Below are 20,928 nucleotides of genomic sequence, written 5' to 3'. Positions count from 1 at the left end.
GCATTCAGAGAAGTATTGTGGTTTTACCAGCATGTTAGAATTATGGTCCTAAGCTGTTTAAGTCACACACACACACACACACACACACACACACACACACACACACACACAGTTGCTATGGCAACAGCACACAGGTCTACTCCCTAGCTTCTTTTCTGCACTACTCACTCTGAGGCTCTCACAGATAGGTACCTTTGCTGGTGTGGGTATGTCGCAGGACTAAGGTTGGCAGAATGGCCTTTCTGAGGTTCTCAAGTGTCAACCTGGGTCACCATTTTGATCATATCTCTGAAGATAAGGTCAAGGTATGATGTAGAGTGTAAGAGTATGTTCTAGTCATGTGGGAACAGTTAATTATCTTCTATTCTCTTGTACCAGGGTTTCTTCATAGCCGGGGTCAGGAAAACTATAATTTTCTAAATGGATGTGGATTTATGGGCAGTGGAGAGGACAAAAATGTATGGAGCTACCCACAGGAGCCCAGTCTCTAGTGATTTTTGTGTATTTGAGATGAGGTCTTACCATACAGTGGCCAGGCCGGCCACGGAAGCTTGCAATCCTCCTGCCTCTGCCTCTGAGTGCTGGGAATACAGATGCTCATCGCCACTCCTAGCTTAGAGCTGTCATACGGTCCTGTATCTCCCCCAGCCAAGCACACCCAAGGTTTCCTGAAGCTCGGTGGCTGTGCGTGGCCCAGTTTGGCAAGAGCTAGACACAACCTTAGGGGCAGCAGAATACTAATTTCTATTATGTCGATGATTACTAAAATGGTCTTACTTGTTGAAAAGGTTCCTGCTCTATAAACAGTGTGTGTGTGTGTGTGTGTGTGTGTGTGTGCTGATAAGGTAGGTGTGTCACCACTACAACATTAGAAGAGGGTAATTTTCCTATCATCAAAGCCCGGGGTTACCAGAAGGTGCCCATCCACACTTCTGCATGACCTTACGACAAAGAACTCTTCCAAGAGGAAAAACAAAACATTTCCCAAGGTTTAAAGGGATAGAGAGTAGAGAACTCTCTTGGGAACTTCCAGAAAGTTACCAGGCAAACCAGATAACCTTAGAAACCCAGATAGTTAATCGTGGGAGGGATCACGGTGAAGACAGGCTGGTCCCAGAGGATTCTGAGGCGTCATCAAATAAGGAAACTTGAGTTCCATCCCCGTGTCTACACTCTGAGGGAGAGGCACTGAGATTCCTCCACACTCGACTGAAATGGATTCTGTTTGCTACAAACAAAAAAAGATCTTCAGGGGAGACCAGCACATCCAGAGACAAGAAAAAGTCCAAGGAGTTTGATTTGAGGAGCACATTTTATTTTGCGATGCCAGAGAACTAACATAATTTAAACAATAAATCACTATTTAAAATCCATATGTGGGAAATTTGTTACTGAAATGGTAAGGGATGAGGATGACACAATGAAAGAGCCATAGAGAGGGACAAGGAAAACCTGAAGACACCATTGACAGAAACAATGTGAATATACTTGCTACACCCACTCTACATTACACACGCAAGCCCGTGTGTGTTCACATTCTGGAAGCCAAGGGACAGCTTTAACTTTCAACTAATTTTCTGTGTGTGAGTGTTTTGCCTGCATGTCTGTCTGTCTGTCTACAAGGTGTGTACCTGTGCCAGAAAAGGAAGGATGTCAGATCCCCGCAGACTGGAGTTACAGATACTTGTGAGCTGCCACGAGGGCTCTGGGAATTGAACCTGAATCCTCTGGAAGAGTGGCCAGTGCTCTTAACTGCTAAGGCATCTTTCTAGCCCTAAAATGTTTTAACTTTCAACGAGTTGATTTAAAATAAGCAAAATAAAACAAAACAAATACCAGTACTGGCTTTTCGATACACACAGCGTCTACGGTACAGTAGACTGCTCACATAATATATTTTGACAGCTTTCATTTTCCTTCTAATATTCACATATAATTTATAGACTCTCACCTTTAAGTAAATTAGAGTCTTAATTCAATAAATACTATACAAAGAACAATTATAAAACAGTGTTGTACGTTCTGAGACTGGGGAGGGGCTCATAGCAAGCGGTTTTTTGCCAGAATCATTTCTGAAGACTAAGCAGGAACCCGCAGGATTCCCAAGACGAGAGCCAGTGCTTTGGCAAGCTCCCCCAAATACAAGCAGCTGACGTTTCTGAGTCCGGAGAACGTGTCCGCGGGGAAGGAATGCATGCCACTTGGTCTGCCCATCGTCCACTTGAAAATAGCATGGCACCATGCACGAACTTGAGACAATCCCTAAAGAACAGAGAACAGGGTCCTTTCTCTCCAGAAAGACAGAGGACCAGGTAGATCAGGTAGATGCTAACTGCATGCCGCCATTACCCTCTGTTTGATGGCTGAAGTCATAGTTAAAAAAAAAAAAAAAACCAAAAAAGCAAGACCTCGTGAGTTTGACCCTGTATGGTTACCAATGTTTCTTTAATCCTCATTCCCACATAACCATTCGACCAGCATGCCAGTACGCTGTTGGCTGTGGAAGAAGCTCCAAATGCCATGACAGGGCTTTTTCTCAGACCGGAATCTGGTGGCAGAGCTTCCCCTGTGACTGTGGCCTCTTGTTGTGTTTCCAGTGCTCGTCTTTAAGTCTCACGACGGACTTGGGACCTCTGCTTACTTTATACTCTCACCAAACTGAGATTTCAAAATTTCTCTCCGCTTCATGTGACACTGAATCTCGTAAACGCTTCTGAGGAAACCACAACTTGCATCCATGTGCTCAGTGCACAGAGAACAGACGCCCACGGAGAGTGAGGAGATGGTTTCTTTAGGTCTCACCCACTGATAGACCTGGGCAGTGTCTCTGTGAGACTCAAACTCCTCAAATACTTGTAATGTATCTGTGTGCAGGTATGTGTATGCGTGAGTGTGCATGTGCGTGTGTATACACAGATGGGTGTAGGTGCCACTGGAGGCTAGAAGGTGGCGCTGATTCCCTACAGCTGGAGTTACAGGCAGCTGGGAGCCACCTGGTATGGGTGCTGGGAACAGAACTTGGGTCCTCCATAAGAGCAGCACGTGTTCACTGCTGAGCCACCCTCCAGTCCCTCTATAGCTTACCATCTAAGGACAGAGACTTGGTACCAGCCCCTTTCCAGGGAACAAAAGAATCCAAAGGGTATCAAAGAGGGGCAAGGTGAGTTAAAGAAATGGAGCAAAAATGGGGCCACGGGGCAGTCAGTGCTACAAAGCAATAAATACACCAAGAGAGCGGCACATGCAGAGCGCGGAAATGTAAAATGATATTTTCGTACTTTAGCCTTTCAAATAATCTGATCTTGGCCTTGATTACTACATAATTAAGTAGTTATTGGGGGCTGAATCAAAACACAGTGAGGTTTTACATGTGTCCACAGAGACTGGTGTAATGTTGCAGCCTGTTCTCAGGGCTCTGGCTCAGCAGCACAATACACAATACAGTCAGTCTCAGTCTGCTGTGCCCCTCCCCCATCTGTGTGCATGTGTTTATGCGTGCGTACGTGTGTGGGGATGCGAAACGATTCTAAGTGTGGGTATATGTAAAATAAGGGTAATAATATTCCTTTTGGTGCTCAGTTGAGAAAAATGATGCACTAACTCGGAGTGTTAATTATTTTGAATTTTGATTCCATTTTGTTTAAAAAAGGAAAACGTGTAAGTGACCACAATAACCAACTGAGAAAGCTGTCATATTTCACAATAACTCTTCTAAGAAAGCTTACTGACTTGGTGGTTACATAGAGCAGAACTATGAACCCTGTCAGAAGTGTTCCACTGTGGCAAGGATACAATTGTATCTATAATGTTATCTTAGGAAATAACAGACACAGGCCTGGGGCTCTGAACTATTTATCCTTATCAGTACCTGTGTTTTAAAGAAACAAGTGAATGAAAAGGAAAGCCGTTCATGGCACCACTGTGTAAGGAATGCGAAGCTGATTACAGCTGGGTGGTCCTCTTCAGGCATTACTCGGTCCAGTCCACCCACCAGCCCCCTCTGCCTTCTCAGACAATCATACCCTACAAACATCACACCGACCACATTCCCTCTGCCCTGAATCAGAAAAGTGAGGCAGGCACCCAAAGGTAAATTATACTTTGGCAAGCAGGTGATCCGACAACCCTTGAGCTTCTCTGAGGTAGTGTAATCCCTCCTCCTAATATTCTAACAATTCAAAAACATCTCAGTTGCTGAACTGAGAAAAGGGGAGGGCTGGCTTCATACTCGCACGCTTTTCTGAGGGAGTGGCTTGTATGATTAGCACCCTCATTACACGGAAACAAGAAGAAACTCAAAACACGATAGTTGCCACATTAGAAGGGTAAATGCTGCTTCCCAAGGGCACACGTCATTGCATCTTAGATTTAATTCCTGTGTGTCTTTCGATAAAGTGCCTGGTGCACTGTTAGGTGTTCAACAGATGTGCTATCACTGGACAGTTAACAGCTCTGACTTAGAAAGACAGCAAGCGTATCCAGCACTTAAACACCAGCCAGCCGTGGGCTAGAAGTCCAGGCATGGAAACCTGTAGAAGTTTCAACCTTGGAAACTATTAAGTTCAGATGCTGTTGGGCAAGGCATGGGGGTGCGTAATTCCATCTCGCTTAACTCTCTGTATCAGACACCCTCAGGCCTGTAGTGATCTTATGTGTGGCTTTGGGGTTTCCCTCTGTAATGGACTTCTCTGAAGACAAAGCAATCAACTTTCTCTGTTGCTCTTCAAGTTTCTCTGCCAGACACTTAATCAGGACAGGGTCTACCTTAGAATCAAACTTATTAGCAAACCAATGCCCTTCCTTTATGAGCCACCGTAATTCTGCAGCTCCGTAAATGCACACACTTCGAAGGTGAGAGCCAGTGCAATTGGGGTAGAAAAAGCCTTCGTAGTAATTCCATTTGACCAGGCGGGTCTTACTCTGCAGGTCAGACACATCCTGGGACGATCTGGAAATTCCTCCCGGGATTCCTGGTATCCGGATTAGGGTGGCCCAAAAGTGTTCATCGGGAGAGTATGTATCTTTAGACCAGGCAAAAAAGTCTTTGACGAGGGAGCTGTTGAAAATATATTTAACAAATGCTTGACTTAAAACAAAATAGGCACTGCCCACAAAGACCTCAATGTCATGAGGGGGTGCCCCCTTGGAGACGTTGGTCTTTACTGGCAGCTTCATGTACTCATAAGGCACCTGTCTGAGTTCGTGGTGATAGGTGAACCTCTCCATCTTACCTGTGGGAGGTCGCACCGTCTCTAACATATTCCTTCCTCGGAGTTTTTTCAGCTCTGTCACTAGTTCAAAATTTGACTTTAGGGGAAAGTCTTGCCCACATAGGTTGATGACGTACTTCCACTGAACGGAGGACTTGAGAAGGTCTGATAAGCAATTCCAGTCAGCCTGGAGCCTGGAAATGTGGGCATACTCCACGGCCTCTAACTTGGAGGCGATGAAGATGTTGGAGAAGCACTTAGCCAAGTTGTTCATGGCAGCTTTGAATGCGTCTGGTGACTTCAGGTCATAGTGGATACAGTAAAGGTTGTGCTGGTTGTAAATAGCACGGATTAACCGTTCAACCATAATGGCATCTTTGTGGACAACCAGTGAATAGGCTATGGGGAAGTCCTCCTCCACTCTTGAAACGGGCTTTTCGTGGTACTGTCTTAGGGTCTGATAGATGTCACAGTCACTTGTCATCACTGCGACATCACCGTCCTCCAGGTCGATGATATTGCGTCTTCTGATTTCCAGACTCTTGCCGATTTCCAACGGCTCGTGCTCGTAGACCCCTGAGCAGTTCACTGCATCCCTGGCTGCATCCCCGGTGTCGGGGAACCTGTTCCTTACAAATGGTGAGGTACTCAGGGAGTATTCAACCAAGTAAATGTCCCTCTGAGGGAAGAGGAGCCTGCCCACATTTAGAAGCTTTAACAAGGAGAACAGCCATAGGGTTAAGAAGAGGATGAAGACTTTCTGCTGGAGAGTGTATTTAAAGCAACATCTGAGTATCTTCATTCTGCAGAGGAGAAAGGGACAGTGATCGTTGATTATCTGGTACCGAGAGGAAAATCAACTGAGTTCATCTAATGTTTGCTGGGTACAACCTTTGGCGCATCCCACAGAGCGGGGAATGCAAAGGTAAAGGGAGTGAAGTCCTTGAACAAGTCCAAAATAATGAAATAAAAACATACCGTTAACTAACATCAGCTCACTGAGAGATGTTGGTTATTAAACACCTTAGATGATAATACTCACAGTTGCTCCCTAGAATGGTTGAGGGCTGGTTCTAGGACCTTCAGGGGATGACCAAGATCCACAGATGCCCAAGTTCCTTACCCAAAATGGCTTGCTATTTGCATAATCATGTCCTATCTGTCCCTTTCTGTGTCTGGGTAATTTATAATACCTACTGGATCACTCATACAACACTTGTCTGCATGGATTTATTATAGCACCTGGGTCAGGGAAAATTCAAGTTTCATTTCTAGGAGCTTCCTAGAAGTTTCTTTTCCAGGTTTTCAAATGAGAGTTCTGCTGAATTTACAGACAAGTAACCCATGGAGGCAGAAGGCTGGTTACACAATGCATCACTTGCAGTCTGCATTAGTCTTGGTGTATGTGAGGGGCAATTACTGTGGTTTGGACAGAAGTAAAGAGAACCAGGTGATCAGGAGGGCCTCAAAAATGCACTGGCTCACTTGAGGCCCCCAGGTCATCTAACTTTATCCAGCTTCAGATGCTTATTAGATGGAGGCCCGAAGGCTGTTAGGAACCGTCCAGAGAACCCCGTTTCAGAAATAGCAGCGCACAGAGAGTAAGAAGCAGAGATTGTAAACATTGCAAAGGCCTTATTCCTTCCTCTGTTAGTCCCCATTTTCTCACAGGGATTAGCAAAATGGCCTTGAGACTGGAAAAGGTTCAGACTAGAGTTATAAAAACGTCCATGGGCTTACAGTGTGTGACCTTGCCCGTGTGTGGAAGCCAGTGTTCCATATCGTTGAAACAAGAGACAGACAGAAACCTTGGCCTTGAGAGCCTCAGTGGCCAAGACTCACTCTGGGTTTGGAAGAGCAAAAGCTAAGACCTGACAGGGTACCAAGTCCCCTGAGCTGGGGCTGCCATTCAACGAAGGTAGGGTGTGGACCTGGCAGTGGAGTGGAGAAGGCCGGACAGATGGGAGGCAAGATTCCTTTATGACCTGACCTGTTAACCCCAGGGTGAGATGGATGAACTCTCACTGCTTGCTAAGTGGGTGGTCTCACCATCTGTGGAGACGGAAAGCAGATGACAGGAGAGAAGAGCAGCCCAGTTCTGACTGCGCTGAGCTTTTCAATTTTCAGATTTCCACATGGAAATGTTTACCAGGGAACTAGCAAGGCCACCACTCAGGCTTGGGTGAGGGGCAGTGGCTGCAGAGAAATGTGTCAGCGACATAAATGTGGAACTGTAGATCCTGGGGGCCTGGGTGAGCACGGAGATGGCGGTGGGGTGAGGAAAGGACCCCTGGCAATAGCAGAGGGAAGGCTGAGATGTGGATGCAGGGAACAGGATTCAGATGCACAGGCCAAGGGCATGTTGTATAAGTGGGCGGCACGCCTCCTCCTTAATGAGTTCCTGCCATTTTTGAGGCCCTCCTGATCACCTGGTTCTTTTTACTTCTGTCCAAACCACAGTAATTGCCCCTCACATACACCAAGACTAATGCAGACTGCAAGTGATGCATTGTGTAACCAGCCTTCTGCCTCCATGGGTTACTTGTCTGTAAATTCAGCAGAACTCTCATTTGAAAACCTGGAAAAGAAACTTCTAGGAAGCTCCTAGAAATGAAATTTGAATTTTCCCTGACCCAGGTGCTATAATAAATCCATGCAGACAAGTGTTGTATGAGTGATCCAGTAGGTATTATAAATTACCCAGACACAGAAAGGGACAGATAGGACATGATTATGCAAATAGCAAGCCATTTTGGGTAAGGAACTTGGGCATCTGTGGATCTTGGTCATCCCCTGAAGGTCCTAGAACCAGCCCTCAACCATTCCTACACAGGGCTGCTGGTCTCCTTCCAAGATGCAGGCCATGCTGAGTTCTGTGTCCTGGATACCACAGAGGGAAGCTCCTCCTGCAGTGACTTTACATGGCGCCCTTGTACCTATTCACTAGGTTCTGCAGAGACCAGCGCGTGGCCCCAAGGACCATAAACTTCAAGGGTGAAGGTGGCCAGGCCAACATCTACAAATTATAGCCACTTCTGTCTTCCTGCCACTTGCACCCTAGACCTGAGGAAAGCCACGACTCCTCAGGCATAGAGGATGTAAAGGAGCCCTGAGCCCTACACAGGTCAGAAGGGTGGGCTAGGCCAAGCTGGCCTCAAGCTGCCCACATTGTTCCCAGGAGGCCAGTACGTCCTTCTGCAAACACTCCAGGGGCTACTTTCCTTTCTAGGGTATGGGCAGGCAAGCAGTTTGCTGGCTGGGAGTATATAACAGTCATTATCGATGACTTCCAATAGAAGGAAGGACTCTCCCCTCTCACCTGTGTAGATAAGGAAGCTGCCTTGTGGAGTCTAGACCACAGAGACACAAGTGCCTAGCTATGACAATCAAACCGGAAAAGCTAATAAGGCAAGGTTTGACAGCTGTAAGCTCACGTAAATAAGGTCTATAATGATTCAAGAGGAGACCACTCCTCACTAAAGCCCCCAAAGGGAAGACAGAGCATTTCCCAATCCACACTCTCCCCTGGTCTCCCAGGCCTCCTAGAGCTCAGAGGCAACAGTAACGAGTGATGCCCACATGCATGGCCAGCGCAGCAGTCACCAGCAGCCGAGCAGCCATCTTTTAGGTTAACAGTCTTAGAGCCCAGGGCCATCAGAGCAAGAGGGCGCCCCCTTTATCCAGAGAAGGAAGGGGACAAGTAAATTAGGAACAGAAGTGTGGAGACTGGGGAGAAAATGACTGAGTGAGTTTCGGCTTTTACCCACCGAAACCCGAAGGTTGAAGAGATGGCTCAGTGGCTAAGAGGAAGCCACTCGTCCAGAGGATACCGGGTAGATCCTTCCCACCCACTTGGAAGCTCGAAACTCTCTAACTCCATGTTCAGAGGGCCCGATGTGCTCTTTGGGCCTCAGAGGGCACTTCACATATGTGGTGCAAAGACATACATGTAGGGGAAGCATCCATACACATAAAATGAAAATAAAATCTCAAAGAAGGGAAAAATAACTTTACACGTAAAGAGTGCAACCTGGGAACTTACAGAGCTCCAGACACTGGACAGAGGGAAGTGCTTCAGGATGTCACGGAGCTGGGCTTGAGGACCCTGGAAGGACACTCCGTAGCTGTGTCTAGTTAACCTCTCTGAAGATCAGTGTTTAGGCTCAATATGGGATTTAGAAAGTCAGTCTCCCCCTCCCCCCAGTGCCCAGTGTCTTAAATTGTATTCAGCATATGAAGTCACATAGCTGATTGTGGAGTCCATGAAAAATTTAGCTCCAATAAAAGATTTATGAAACCTTCCCTTACTTTTAAGGCCTTTTCTTACTGATGGCCAGCTTGCTTAACACATCTTGGAACTTTTTCAGTACAACAATTATACAGGACTCACTGAGTTTATCTATGTTAAAAGGTTGACTTCAACTTTGTAGTTTTATATGTGTGTGTGTGTGTGTGTCTGTATGGGGATATGTACACAGGAATGCCAAGCGCCTAGAGGCCAGGAAAGGACCTTGGATCTCCTGGAGTTGGAGTTACAAGAAGTTGTGAGTTGCCTGACGTGGTTTCTGGGGATTGAACTCAGGTCCTCTACAAGGGCAGTATATGATCTTCACCACTGAGCCACCTTACTCCAAACTAGCTTTTAGAAAGAGAATCTGTAAGGTCGTTTTATGAAGACAATGCTAAGAACATGGCTGCCCTACCCCTCTTCTGACCAAGGTAGGCAGTGGCAATGTTCTAAGGAGGGATGGCAAGTACTTCTTTAGGCCTAACTCATGCTTACTGCCTATGTTTTCCAGCACTGGATGGAACCCAGGACCTCAGGTAAGCTAGGCCAGTTCTACTATACCCAGCTCTACTGCCCATCTTCCCAGTCTACCCCCCTAAAGCCTCAGTATAGATCCAGTATTTTAAAATCAGCCTCCATCCCAAACTGTGTTAACGGAATAGCATTGTTGTGGCCATGGACTTAGACCGTTTCTAGCTCAATCCCGCCAACAGACTAATGAGGTAGTAATTGTCAGCATCTCTTATGAGGAAAGGAGACTGTGGCACAGGAGATAAACTCCTACCCAAGGGCAAGGGCAGAAAGCTCTCCTTAGGGAGACCTCCATAATGGTGAGCCTGAAGCTTCTCTGTGTGGGACCAGCACCTTCCTGGGTGTTTGTCCTTTACTGCATGCAGGTCCTGGCAGGTGAGCAGGGAGGCCTGTTCCTTGTGAGTAATGGCCTTTCTTCTTACTCTAAGTCTTCCCAGCTTTAAATTCATTTTTACCAGTGTCTCAAATTAAAAAGAAAGTCTGCAAAAACCTCAAACTGTTCAAGGTCCTGATGTGGAGAGTGCTGGAGCTTGGCACCAGGAAGTCCTGCTCTCTCTCAGGTCTACTGAGCCTTCTATGTAACCCCATCGCTTGGCTGTACGGAGAAACACTCTCCATGTTTTCCATAATGGCTCAGCTTTTGACTGATGCTCCCATTGGAAGTCTTACATAACTGTATTGAAACAGAGACAAATGAATTCCACCCATGACAAACTATACTTGTCTGAGAAAGAATCTGCATGGAGAGTTAGCCTATGGGGACCTAGGTGATACGTCACGTCTCCCTCCGAGACCCCGGGCCCAGGCCAGTCAACGGGCTGATGGAGAGATTAACCAATTTTCAGTCAGGAGGATCCTTCAGGGAGGAACAGCCTGGCTCACATCTTGTTGCTGTGCAGTTAGGGGCTGTCTGAGGTTTCCTAAACATTTTAGAAAGCTTTCTGGACGTTCCCTTGAGGCAGAGGACATTCCCTCAATGCACCCGCCCTTGTTTTTATTATATGTCAACTTGAAAAATAGGCTATGAAAGGCTTATTAACTTGGGAATGTCAGAATATTTTTCTAAGGCCTTACAAAGGAAAGTCATTACTTTACCACATAAGGACAGGCGTGGAAAGATGAATATAAGCAACCACACAAATAAAAAGCCAAAGCTCCTCCTAGACCGAGGGACCCCGGCGGCCATGAGCATGAGCTAATGAAGCACCACGGAACCTGGCCTCAGGGAGGCCACCGAGTCTCATCTCCAAACACAGAGAATTCTGGACTGGGACCATTAGGTGGGAGGGTGACTCAGCTCTGGTGTATTTCCGTAACGCCTCCACAGTACCTCAGGAGCTGTGCTAGAGTCAGAAGCTGAGCTTCTCCATGGGCTTACACTCTTTGCTCTAGTCTAGAAGGAACGTTGCCAAGGCCCATAGCTGTCACAGCGTGAGGTAGGGAAATGCAGCACCCATGTACAGCCCAAGAGCCTCAGGGCCCTGGAAAGGCAGGTAAGTGCGGTCCTTCACGAGGAAAAGGCAAGGGTTTCGCACTCTTGCTTCCGATCACAAACACACAGCAAATCAACCAAGCTCAGGAAGTCAGAGAAGCCGGTAGTGAGAAACAGGGCTTGCCGTGCAGTGGTCCATAGCTTGGCAAGACATTCCGTGGACAGCGTCCTACATGCTGCCTCCACTCTTAACAGCAGCCTCCCCGTGCAGGCCCTGTCCCGCTCATTTCTGTCACTCACCACAGACTACATGACCTGTCCCATTCTCAACGGAGTCTGTAAAATAGTAAAGGCTCTTGAATAGCAGCAAACCTGCTTTCCAGCAGGAACGACAACACTACTTAAATAACAGAGTTCTCCTTCTAGGTCCTTTCCACCAATACTTAAAACTACAGTTCTCAAAGAAACAAAACATGAAATCTTAAAAAACTGAAAGGGCTTTAAGGGTGACTATGTCCGCAGCCCTCCCCGAAAGAAGCCTCGCTTCCATCCTGGGATGCTGGGAACACATTTTTCCCCATTATGTATGCACCTTAGTCTGCTCCTGCCATGACAAATACCATGAGGTGGGGGAGTTGATCAATAACAGTACTGTATTTCTCATGGCCCTGTAAGTTGGGAAGTTATGATCGAAGTGCAGATTCACATCTAGAGACGGCACAGCCCAACTTCCAAGATGGCATTTTACTGTTGTGCTCTCCCATGGCGTCAGTCAGAAGGGCACACGTGTGGGAGTCGTGAACAGCAGCTCCCTTAGTGACCTCTTATAAGGTCACTAATCCCATTTGTGACAGCTCTGCCCCAAGGCATTGCTAACCTCCTATACTTGCTAATTCTATCACACTGGCAGTTAAGTTTCAACGTGCACTTGGGAAGGACACATTGGGATTGTAGTGATATGCATCCAATTGTCCATCCAGGGACTCCACAGAGGGTAGGATCCCCGGTCCCTTATAAGGGTTCCTTATGGTGGTACCCAGCACAACCTGGGTCCCTCTTTCTCACCACTAAGATAGTTTTGACCAAAGCCAACACATCCTCCATGCTGCCAGTGTTGCAGGATATTTGGTCACACTGAGAACCCCAAATCTGTGAACTGGAAAAGCCTTGTGGTGTGGCCCAGCCCTGACACACACCTTTAACTCAAGAGCTTTCCATAAACACGAGCTAAATAAGGTCAAAGACAGGTCAAGAGGCAGATGGTCACTTTACCATCCGACAGGCAGTGAACGTAAGAAACCCAGGGAGGAGAAGGAGGGTCTTTGAGTTGAAGGGTATTTAAGATAGCGTGACATCTTTCTGGATGTCAGTGAAGTAGGAAGGTCATCCAGGCGCTTTCTCTACCTCTATGAGCTACCAGGGTTTCACCCCGGCATCTGGCTCCTGAGTCTTCTCGGGTAAAATCCCATGGTTGGGATTCTTTTTTTTTTTTTTTTCTTTAAAGAACATGACTGAGTCTATGGACACATCCCTGTCCCTTAATGGTCTATGCAGAATGTCAGTATCATTTGTATTTTCTTACTTATACCGTTCAGCAAATCATTATTCTTGCTTTTCAAGGTGAGAAAACAAGTCACAGGAAATATGTAATTTTCTTTAGCTTGTAATATAGAGAAGGGCCAGAACTTCAACTATGGCCCAATTCTCGCCAGTCACGACTCAGCCCGGAGTCACGCATGATGCTGTAAGGAGCTACTAAGCCTGCTCAGGAAATGCTAAGTTACACAAGCCTAATGCAACACCCTAGGTTTTCCCTGCTTTTCTGATCAGGAAAAGCTAATTCTGCCTGGCAGGCAGGAGGACTCAGCTAAGAGCTATGTGGGAAAAGTATCCCTGGTCTGAGTCAGGCTAACTGTAACAATGTTTTACATGTTACCTCTCCCCATGGTCCAAATTACCAAACTTCCGGGTTTCTGTCTCTGTGAAACAGGTTTAATGGCTCCAAGTGTAACTTGGACCAAGCAACTGCAGGAGGCCACAGAGGTTTCTGATCAGGGCTGGTTCCCTTCTGTGCATTAGCCAGAGCCAGATGTGTGCTATTATTAAAGAGTCTTTATTCGTCTCTAGGTGGTAGAGAGATTTCATACTGGGAAGGCATATTAGCCCTATACTGCAGGAATATGGTTCTACATCCAAAAAGTATATCCCATTTCCTGCTCTGTCAGGGCCCCTCTAATCCAAGCCACATTAATGTCCTCTGCATGAGAAACAGCCTCCCACTCACCTCCCTTGCTTCTTCTAGTCCACCCTTCAGGTGTAAATAAGCCACGCCCTCACATACCTGCCTCCCCTCCCCCCATTGGCTAAACCCTTCCCTAAGAATGAATAGGCAGCCTTTCTCCTGCAAGCCTGGCTTGTTCTCTCTCTCTCTCTCTCTCTCTCTCTCTCTCTCTCTCTCTCTCTCTCTCTTCCTCCCTCCCTCCCTCCCTCCCTCCCTTCTTCCCCCTCCTTCCCTCCCTATCTCCCTTCCTTTCCTCCCCCCCCCCCCTGTCGTGAGCTCTGGGTGACTCTGGTCTTCTGAAGCCTCCTAGAGAACTCGGGTCTCTTCTTGACCTCAGGACCCCATAGTTCCTGTTTCTTAAATCTAAACCACCTTCCCTAGGCCTTGGCCTGCTAGGGTTCTCAAAGTGTAGAAAAACAAATATATCATTTCCTTGGGTTCTCTCTTGATTACCTTTTTCAGATCTCTCAGGCCTAGCCATACTCCTGTCCCCCGACCCCAGCCATTGCCACAGCCCATTTGTGCTGCTTTATAATCTGTCTTCAGAGAGGAACGCGAGGTCCTCGAAGGGTTACTTCTCTAGCACCGAGCACACTCATCCCTGGCACACTGCAGCTGTTTGGCAGCACAAAGCCAGAAGACCCAGAGTCTGGGCTCTGCTAGTAAAGCTGCCCCAAGAGACCTAGCACAGTATTAATCACGGGCAAGTCTTTATGCCCCAAATACTAAGCAGGATAATAGTTTTTCTATCCTACAATGCTACTGTGAAAGCCCTATGACACAATGCCTGTGAAAGAGCTATAGGAAAAAGATGTAGGTCTGCAAACGTCAGGTTTGAGGACCTTCATAAGAAGAATGGTTTCCTGGGGGAACCCAGAGCCAGTTCTTTGTTTGTTCTACTTTCCCAAAGCAGTGCCTCCATTAACCCCGCCCCAACCCCAACCCTCATACTCCACATTCTAAATCATTATTCATTCTTTACTCTTTGGCAACACTGTTTTTGTTGATAGTAATTTTCAACTGAAGATCCAGAATTCTCCCTGGGGGCTTCTGAGTCATGAAGAACCAGACCTTCCCTGGTTGTGAGAGACAGGAAGGCAGTTGCTGTAGTAATGTTTAGAGGTGGTTCCTCATTTCTTTTGAAAGGTTGCTTGCCAAAGAACTTCTTCTAAGGGCTCCTAGGAGTGCACCAGCAGAGCCCCAGCAGCACCAATGCCCCGTGTGGCAGCTCTAGTGATTTTCTGTGTAGCAGAAGTTACAGATGTCTCCTCTCAGTCCCCACTCTTTTAGGGGTGACTCTCTGTGGAGGCTCTGTACTGATAACAGTTTGGAAATGTCACTCCTGAGGAGCACCAGCAAAGTCATCCCGACGCTTTTAAGCAACGTGAATGCACAACACATCCCCAGAAAGGGCCGCTACAGAACCCTGTCACAAAGATCCGATGTCCAATGACACTGTCTCAGCACAGCTGACTAGGCGTGTTTGAGCAAGGGTGTGTTACTACTGACAGGTTTCTTGCTCAGTACTTTGCTTCAGCACAGCTGTTTAAAGAGCCTGACTTATCTTTTAAAAATAGTTAACTTTACCTGCAAAACAGCAAGAACAGAGGCCTCACTGGAAATGCAGGACATGAAAGTCAGTCTCCATACTGCTTCTTTAGATCTCTATTCTGCCTGCAGTGCCTCTGACGGAGTCTTTCGGGTCTAGGGAGAACCACAAGGTGTGTAAGGGTACGTGGGAAAGAACCCCTATCAAGATGCTTTGTCCAGACTGAGAATGGTCCCTCAAGGTCGGGGAAATCTGGGTCATAGCAGCGTGACAAAAAAAAAAAAAAAAAAAAAAAAAAAAAAAAAAAAAAAAAGCACAGAAATCGGCTACCATTCTGCAGCTACAACAATCTGCGGGGTCAGCTAATTCTTGGTCTCCTCTTATGTTTCAAGGTAAACAGTGAAAGCTGCCCACTATCCAGCTGGCAAGGCCACCTCGATGCCAAGAAACCCTAGCAGGAGCTAAAATGCCAGAAACCACGAAGCCAATGAAACTTCTAGTTCTTAATACTCGTGACCCTTATGAAGTAAGAAATGTTGTCTCTAAATATTTTTTAAAAAGGACTCCCCAAATACCTATGCCTTCAAATGTTAGTTGGACGGCAGCCTGCATGCCATGCCTGCCTGGGGTACAAGACTGCAAAAGAGGGGCTGACCAACACCAAACCTTCACCCTGAGTTTCTTTCTTTCCTCGCCTTCTGTCCTTCTCACTGAGCTGAGAAAACCAAGCTACCTTTGGAGTTCCATGTTCTAACCTTAAAATGTGGGTCAAAAGTATTTTAATTCTTTTTTTTTCTATAAAGCAGAAAACTTGAATTAAAAACAATTGTTATTGTTGTTACTGTTGTTGTTGCTGTTGCTGTTGCTGTTACTGTTGTTGTTGCTGTTGCTGTTGCTGTTACTGTTGTTGTTGCTATTGCTGTTGCTGTTACTGTTGTTGTTGCTATTGCTGTTGCTGTTACTGTTGTTGTTGCTGTTGCTGTTGCTGTTACTGTTGTTGTTGCTGTTGCTGTTGCTGTTACTGTTGTTGTTGCTATTGCTGTTGCTGCTGTTGCTGTTGCTGTTGCATGTATACTCTTGCATGTGCATGCAAAGGCCAGAGCAGGTTAGCAGGTGTTCTCCATGGCTCTGCTTTTCACTGACTTGATGCAGGATCTCTCACTGAAGTAGAAGTCTGCTATTTCAACTAGATGACTGGACACTAAGCACTTGGGGTCCACCTCTCTGTGCCCCCCAGTGCTGGTTACAGGTGCACACAGCCATGCCTGGCTTATTTGGTTTTCATGTGAGTAGCGGGGATTTGAACTCAGGTCCTCAGGTCTGCCTGCTTATGTAGAACCTGCTCTTACCCATTGAGCCACCCACCCCAAGCCCTTGTCTATTTATTTTTAAAATGAACTTTATGGTATTACAAAGAAAAGACCTTTCCTCATCCAAGGTGCACAGATGTGAGCCTCTCCCCCAGACCCCTAGATCTCTGGAAGTGTTTATTTTGCTATCATAGAGTCTACTCCATATTTTATTCTCCCTAATTAACTCCTTAAAAGCTCTGTAGCTAGCTGAAGATGTTTAACTCATTTCCACAAGTGCATTTATGCCCTTAAATAAGGGCCTGGTGGAGGAAGTTCTGTATGTGTGTGTGTGTGTGTGTGTGTGTGTGTGTGTGTGTGTGCACATGCCTGGGAGTATGTGTGTTTGAATGTGTGTGCACACATGTGTGTATATGCACATGGGCTGCTGCACATGTAAAAATGAGTATTGTAATGTGCATGAGGGTGTCTGTGCATGTTGCATGTGCCTGTGTACACATGTGAGTACGCATATGTGCACACACACATGCACAAACATGTCAATCAGGGAGGGTATCGCTCCCAGAAATGGCAGTGGCTCAAGTGCTGCTGCTAATGATTGGATTGGATACTCTCTATTTCAAGATTAGAAGAGCTTGCTCATTTGTTTTCTAGGCTCAACCAACACAGTAGGAGCTCAGCAGACATCAACATTGGCTTCTGTAGTAATCAAGTCAAGATCATCTAGGCATGGTGGCCCACATTTGTAATCCTAGTACTCAGAAGTCTGCGGCAGGAGGATTAAGAGTGAGAGGACAGCCTGGGCTACACTGTGAGATTCTCAACACACACACACACACACACACACACACACACACACACACACACACACACGTGCCAAGGCACATGCAGCAGCAAGGCTTGGGGCTCTGCCATTTCTGACAATGATGATGCCCTGAGTCTTTCCTTTCTTTCCCAGGCTTCTTCACAGTATTTAAGGGCATAAACGAGCATGTGAAAATCTGTATGTGTGTCATGCACACAGACATCCACACAAGCACACATAATCCCAGGCATTTGCACATACGCACGTGCACAGAGACAGACACACGTGTGTGTGTGTGTGTGTGTGTGTGTGTGTGTACACACCCCTCCACAGATACATGTGTGCTAAGGTGGGCACCTCTGTCATGATTGCATGGTTCAGTCAAAGAAAATAGGTAAACTGCCCTGAAATTTTGTACATAAGTCCCATAAATACTAAGTTCAAATCCAGGAACTCAAAACTAACCAGGGAGGGATAGAAGAAAGCCCACGGTGCGTGGGTCAATATGACCAAGAGAGGAAGTTCCAAAGCAGAGATTTTAGCCTTTGCAGAAACCCAGTCCAGAAAACCCCCTGACAGCTGTGCATCAGGCAGCCCTGGCAAGGCTGCACTTGAACCATAGTTCCCACAGGTTATAGCGTGCTGTAATGCACAGGTGACATGACAGATAAACACAAGGCTTGCTTAGCTTACCACATGCTTAAGCACGTAGTCGTACACAAAGCAGAAGTAAACGCTCAGAGTTGATTTTCTGGTGGACAGTGAATGTGGTCAGTGCCAGCACGAAGATTTGATAAAACTCAAAAACAGCCATAGGGAAGACTCGAGCAGGCCTCCCGCCACCCTCAACAGTCATCCTCCCTTTCCTCTCTCAGAGAATCCCTCTACTGCTGGCCACAGAAATGGGCGACTCTGAAAACTTTCTTCCTACCTCCCATGCAGACGAGCCAGTGTTGGAAAGAGTCTGAGGTTGGGGGGGAGCATGGTTCTCAGCAGGAAGAATGCCTTGCTTCTCTCCTTTTCTTCTACTTTTCTGCCTGTAGCTCTAGCAAGATGGCTAGAGCCATTCTGAAGAAGGTAGACCAAGAGACTACTGGTCTCTCAGCCTCCAGGTCCTCAAGCCACTGAGGCACAGCAGCAGACACACCCCTGGGCTTTGGTTAGATGAGAAAAACAAGGCCTCGCACATTTGGGAAACTTGAAAGACAAGCAGCAGAAAAGGGTAAGGATGCTGCTTCTCTCTCGGATGAACTTTAAATCGGGTCGAAGTGAGAACTCGCTCAACGGCACGCTCCTGTATATAGTCAAGTGCAAAAATATGTCTCAAAGATGCTGAACTTCTCATCCGTCTAAATTTGGAGGTAGATGGAGGCCTTAGGTAAACATCTGAAGGAAGTCAGCCTGCAAGATTTACCAAATTAACTCGAGTGCTGGCGAGAACTGCAGTTGGCTGACGAGGTTTCCCTTAAACACCCTCCAGCACATGGCGAGCCTGCTGTGCGTGGTTGTTAGTCACAGGCAACAGTCCACACAGTGTCCAGCATCACTCGGTAAGTGGGCTCCCTTCTTGAGAGGTTCTTATTACCTCACAGGGACTCTTGAGACAGGTTTTCAATAAAAAGATGTCGGTACCATGTGGCTCAAGAATACTTTGAGCAGTTCAAAGCCACGAGTGTGCCCCTCACCCTTTCTCTCTGGCCCTATCTCCCAACTTGCCACACATTCGCCCCTCCATCTGACCGTTGGGCACATCCTACAAGTTTGGAATTGGGAACCAGTGGTTCTAATTTGAGTCCCAGTCTGCCACCAATGAGATGTCCCGACAGCCGGCCTCTATTCCTAGTCTAGGAAGAGCAATGTGAGCTCCGACTCCCAGGATGGTGAGGCATAGTTGAATTAATGCCCCAGCATGCCATGGCAGGACAATTGGATAGCTGTTGTCAGCCTCAGGGGTATTTAAAACAGCTGGTCTGGTAGCCAACCACTGCCCTGCAAACCAGCAGGGAGTCCTGCTCAAGGCACCTTGTCCACTCCACATCCAGAAGCTGTCATTGAGAGGTGACTGTTATGGTGTTATGAGTTTCACAGACAAAGGCCTTTTGTTTTGTTTTGTTTTCCCCTCTAGTTCTTAGAGTCCACAGCTGTCAAGCCGGGGTGGGGGGTGGTGGTGTATTAACATCTATCCTCAAGTCTGAAACTCTGAAAATACTTTAAAAGAGGGGCTCGTAAAGATCATGAAACATGTGAAGTGACAGCATTAAAACCGGTGAGAGTCCCCGCCCCCTGCTGTGGAGTTTCTGGTGGCTTGGTTATAATTCCTATGTCAATTTCCTCTTTAAACCCTAGAACTTCTAATACATTATATTTATAAACTAATTGAGGATCATGAAGATATATTTTCTGAACTGCTAGGTCATCTAGGTAAAGGTGCTTGTCATAGTCAGGGTTTCTACTCCTGCACAGACATCGTGACCAAGAAGCAAGTTGAGGAGGAAAGGGTTTATTCAGCTTACACTTCCACATTGCTGTTCACCACCAAAGGAAGTCAGGACTGGAACTCACACAGAGCAGGAGGCAGGAGCTGGTGCAGAGGCCATGGAGGGATGTTTCTTACTGGCTTGCTCCCCTTGGCTTGCTCAGCTTGCTTTCTTATAGAACTCAGGACTAACAGATGGCACCACCTACAATGGGTTGGGTCCTCCCCACTTGATCACAAGTTGAGAAAATGCCTTACAGCTGGGTCTCATGGAGGCATTTCCTCAACTGAGGCTCCTTTCTCTGTGATAACTTGAGCTTGTGTCAAGTTGACACACAAAACCAGTCAGTACAGTGCTTGCCATCAAACCTGATGACCTGGGTGTGAGCCCCAGAACCCACAGGATGGAAGGAAAGGAATGAGAGCCTCCACTCTGGCCTCCACGAGCTCCATGGCTAGCACGCGCACACACACACACACACACACACACACAAACACACACACAAACACACACAAACACACACACACACAAACACACACACAAACACACACAAACACACACACACAAACACACACACAAACACACACACACAAACACACACACACAAACACACACACACAAACACGCACACACACACGCACACACAAACACACACACACAAACACGCACACACAAACACACACACACACGCACACACAAACAAACACACACACAAAAACACGCACACACAAACACGCACACACACACGCACACACAAACACGCACACACACACGCACACACAAACATGCACACACAAACATGCACACACAAACACACACACGCACACACAAACACACACACACGCACACAAACACGCGCGCGCACACACACACACACACACCTACACTAAGTGTGATAATTTTAAAAAGATATTTTTTCTAATTATGGTGGTAAAATATAGGGGACACAAGTTGTAATCACTTTAACCATTTAAAAATACATTTACATGTACTAACTGTCTATGCGAATGGGGCTAAGTTCGAAGCTTCCACATGTACACTGAGT

General features: G+C 46.7%; 1 protein-coding gene across 1 annotated transcript in view; it reads right to left on the bottom strand.

The window, feature by feature from the left end:
- Positions 1-1,293: 1,293 nt before the first annotated feature.
- The window catches only part of Gcnt4 (glucosaminyl (N-acetyl) transferase 4), a 30,016-nt gene continuing 10,381 nt past the window's right edge, over positions 1,294-20,928 (bottom strand). Inside the window, 1 exon segment of the mRNA NM_001399789.1 lies at positions 1,294-6,013. Within this exon segment, the coding sequence (NP_001386718.1) occupies positions 4,609-6,012 (1,404 nt within the window). The 5' untranslated portion in view covers position 6,013 and the 3' untranslated portion in view covers positions 1,294-4,608.

This window comes from Rattus norvegicus, chromosome 2 (genome assembly GCF_021556685.1).
Source record: "Rattus norvegicus strain SHRSP/BbbUtx chromosome 2, alternate assembly SHRSP_T2T, whole genome shotgun sequence".
Taxonomy (NCBI): domain Eukaryota; kingdom Metazoa; phylum Chordata; class Mammalia; order Rodentia; family Muridae; genus Rattus; species Rattus norvegicus.
Note: the sequence above shows the minus strand (reverse complement) of the source record. Positions and strands in the feature narration are given on the sequence as shown.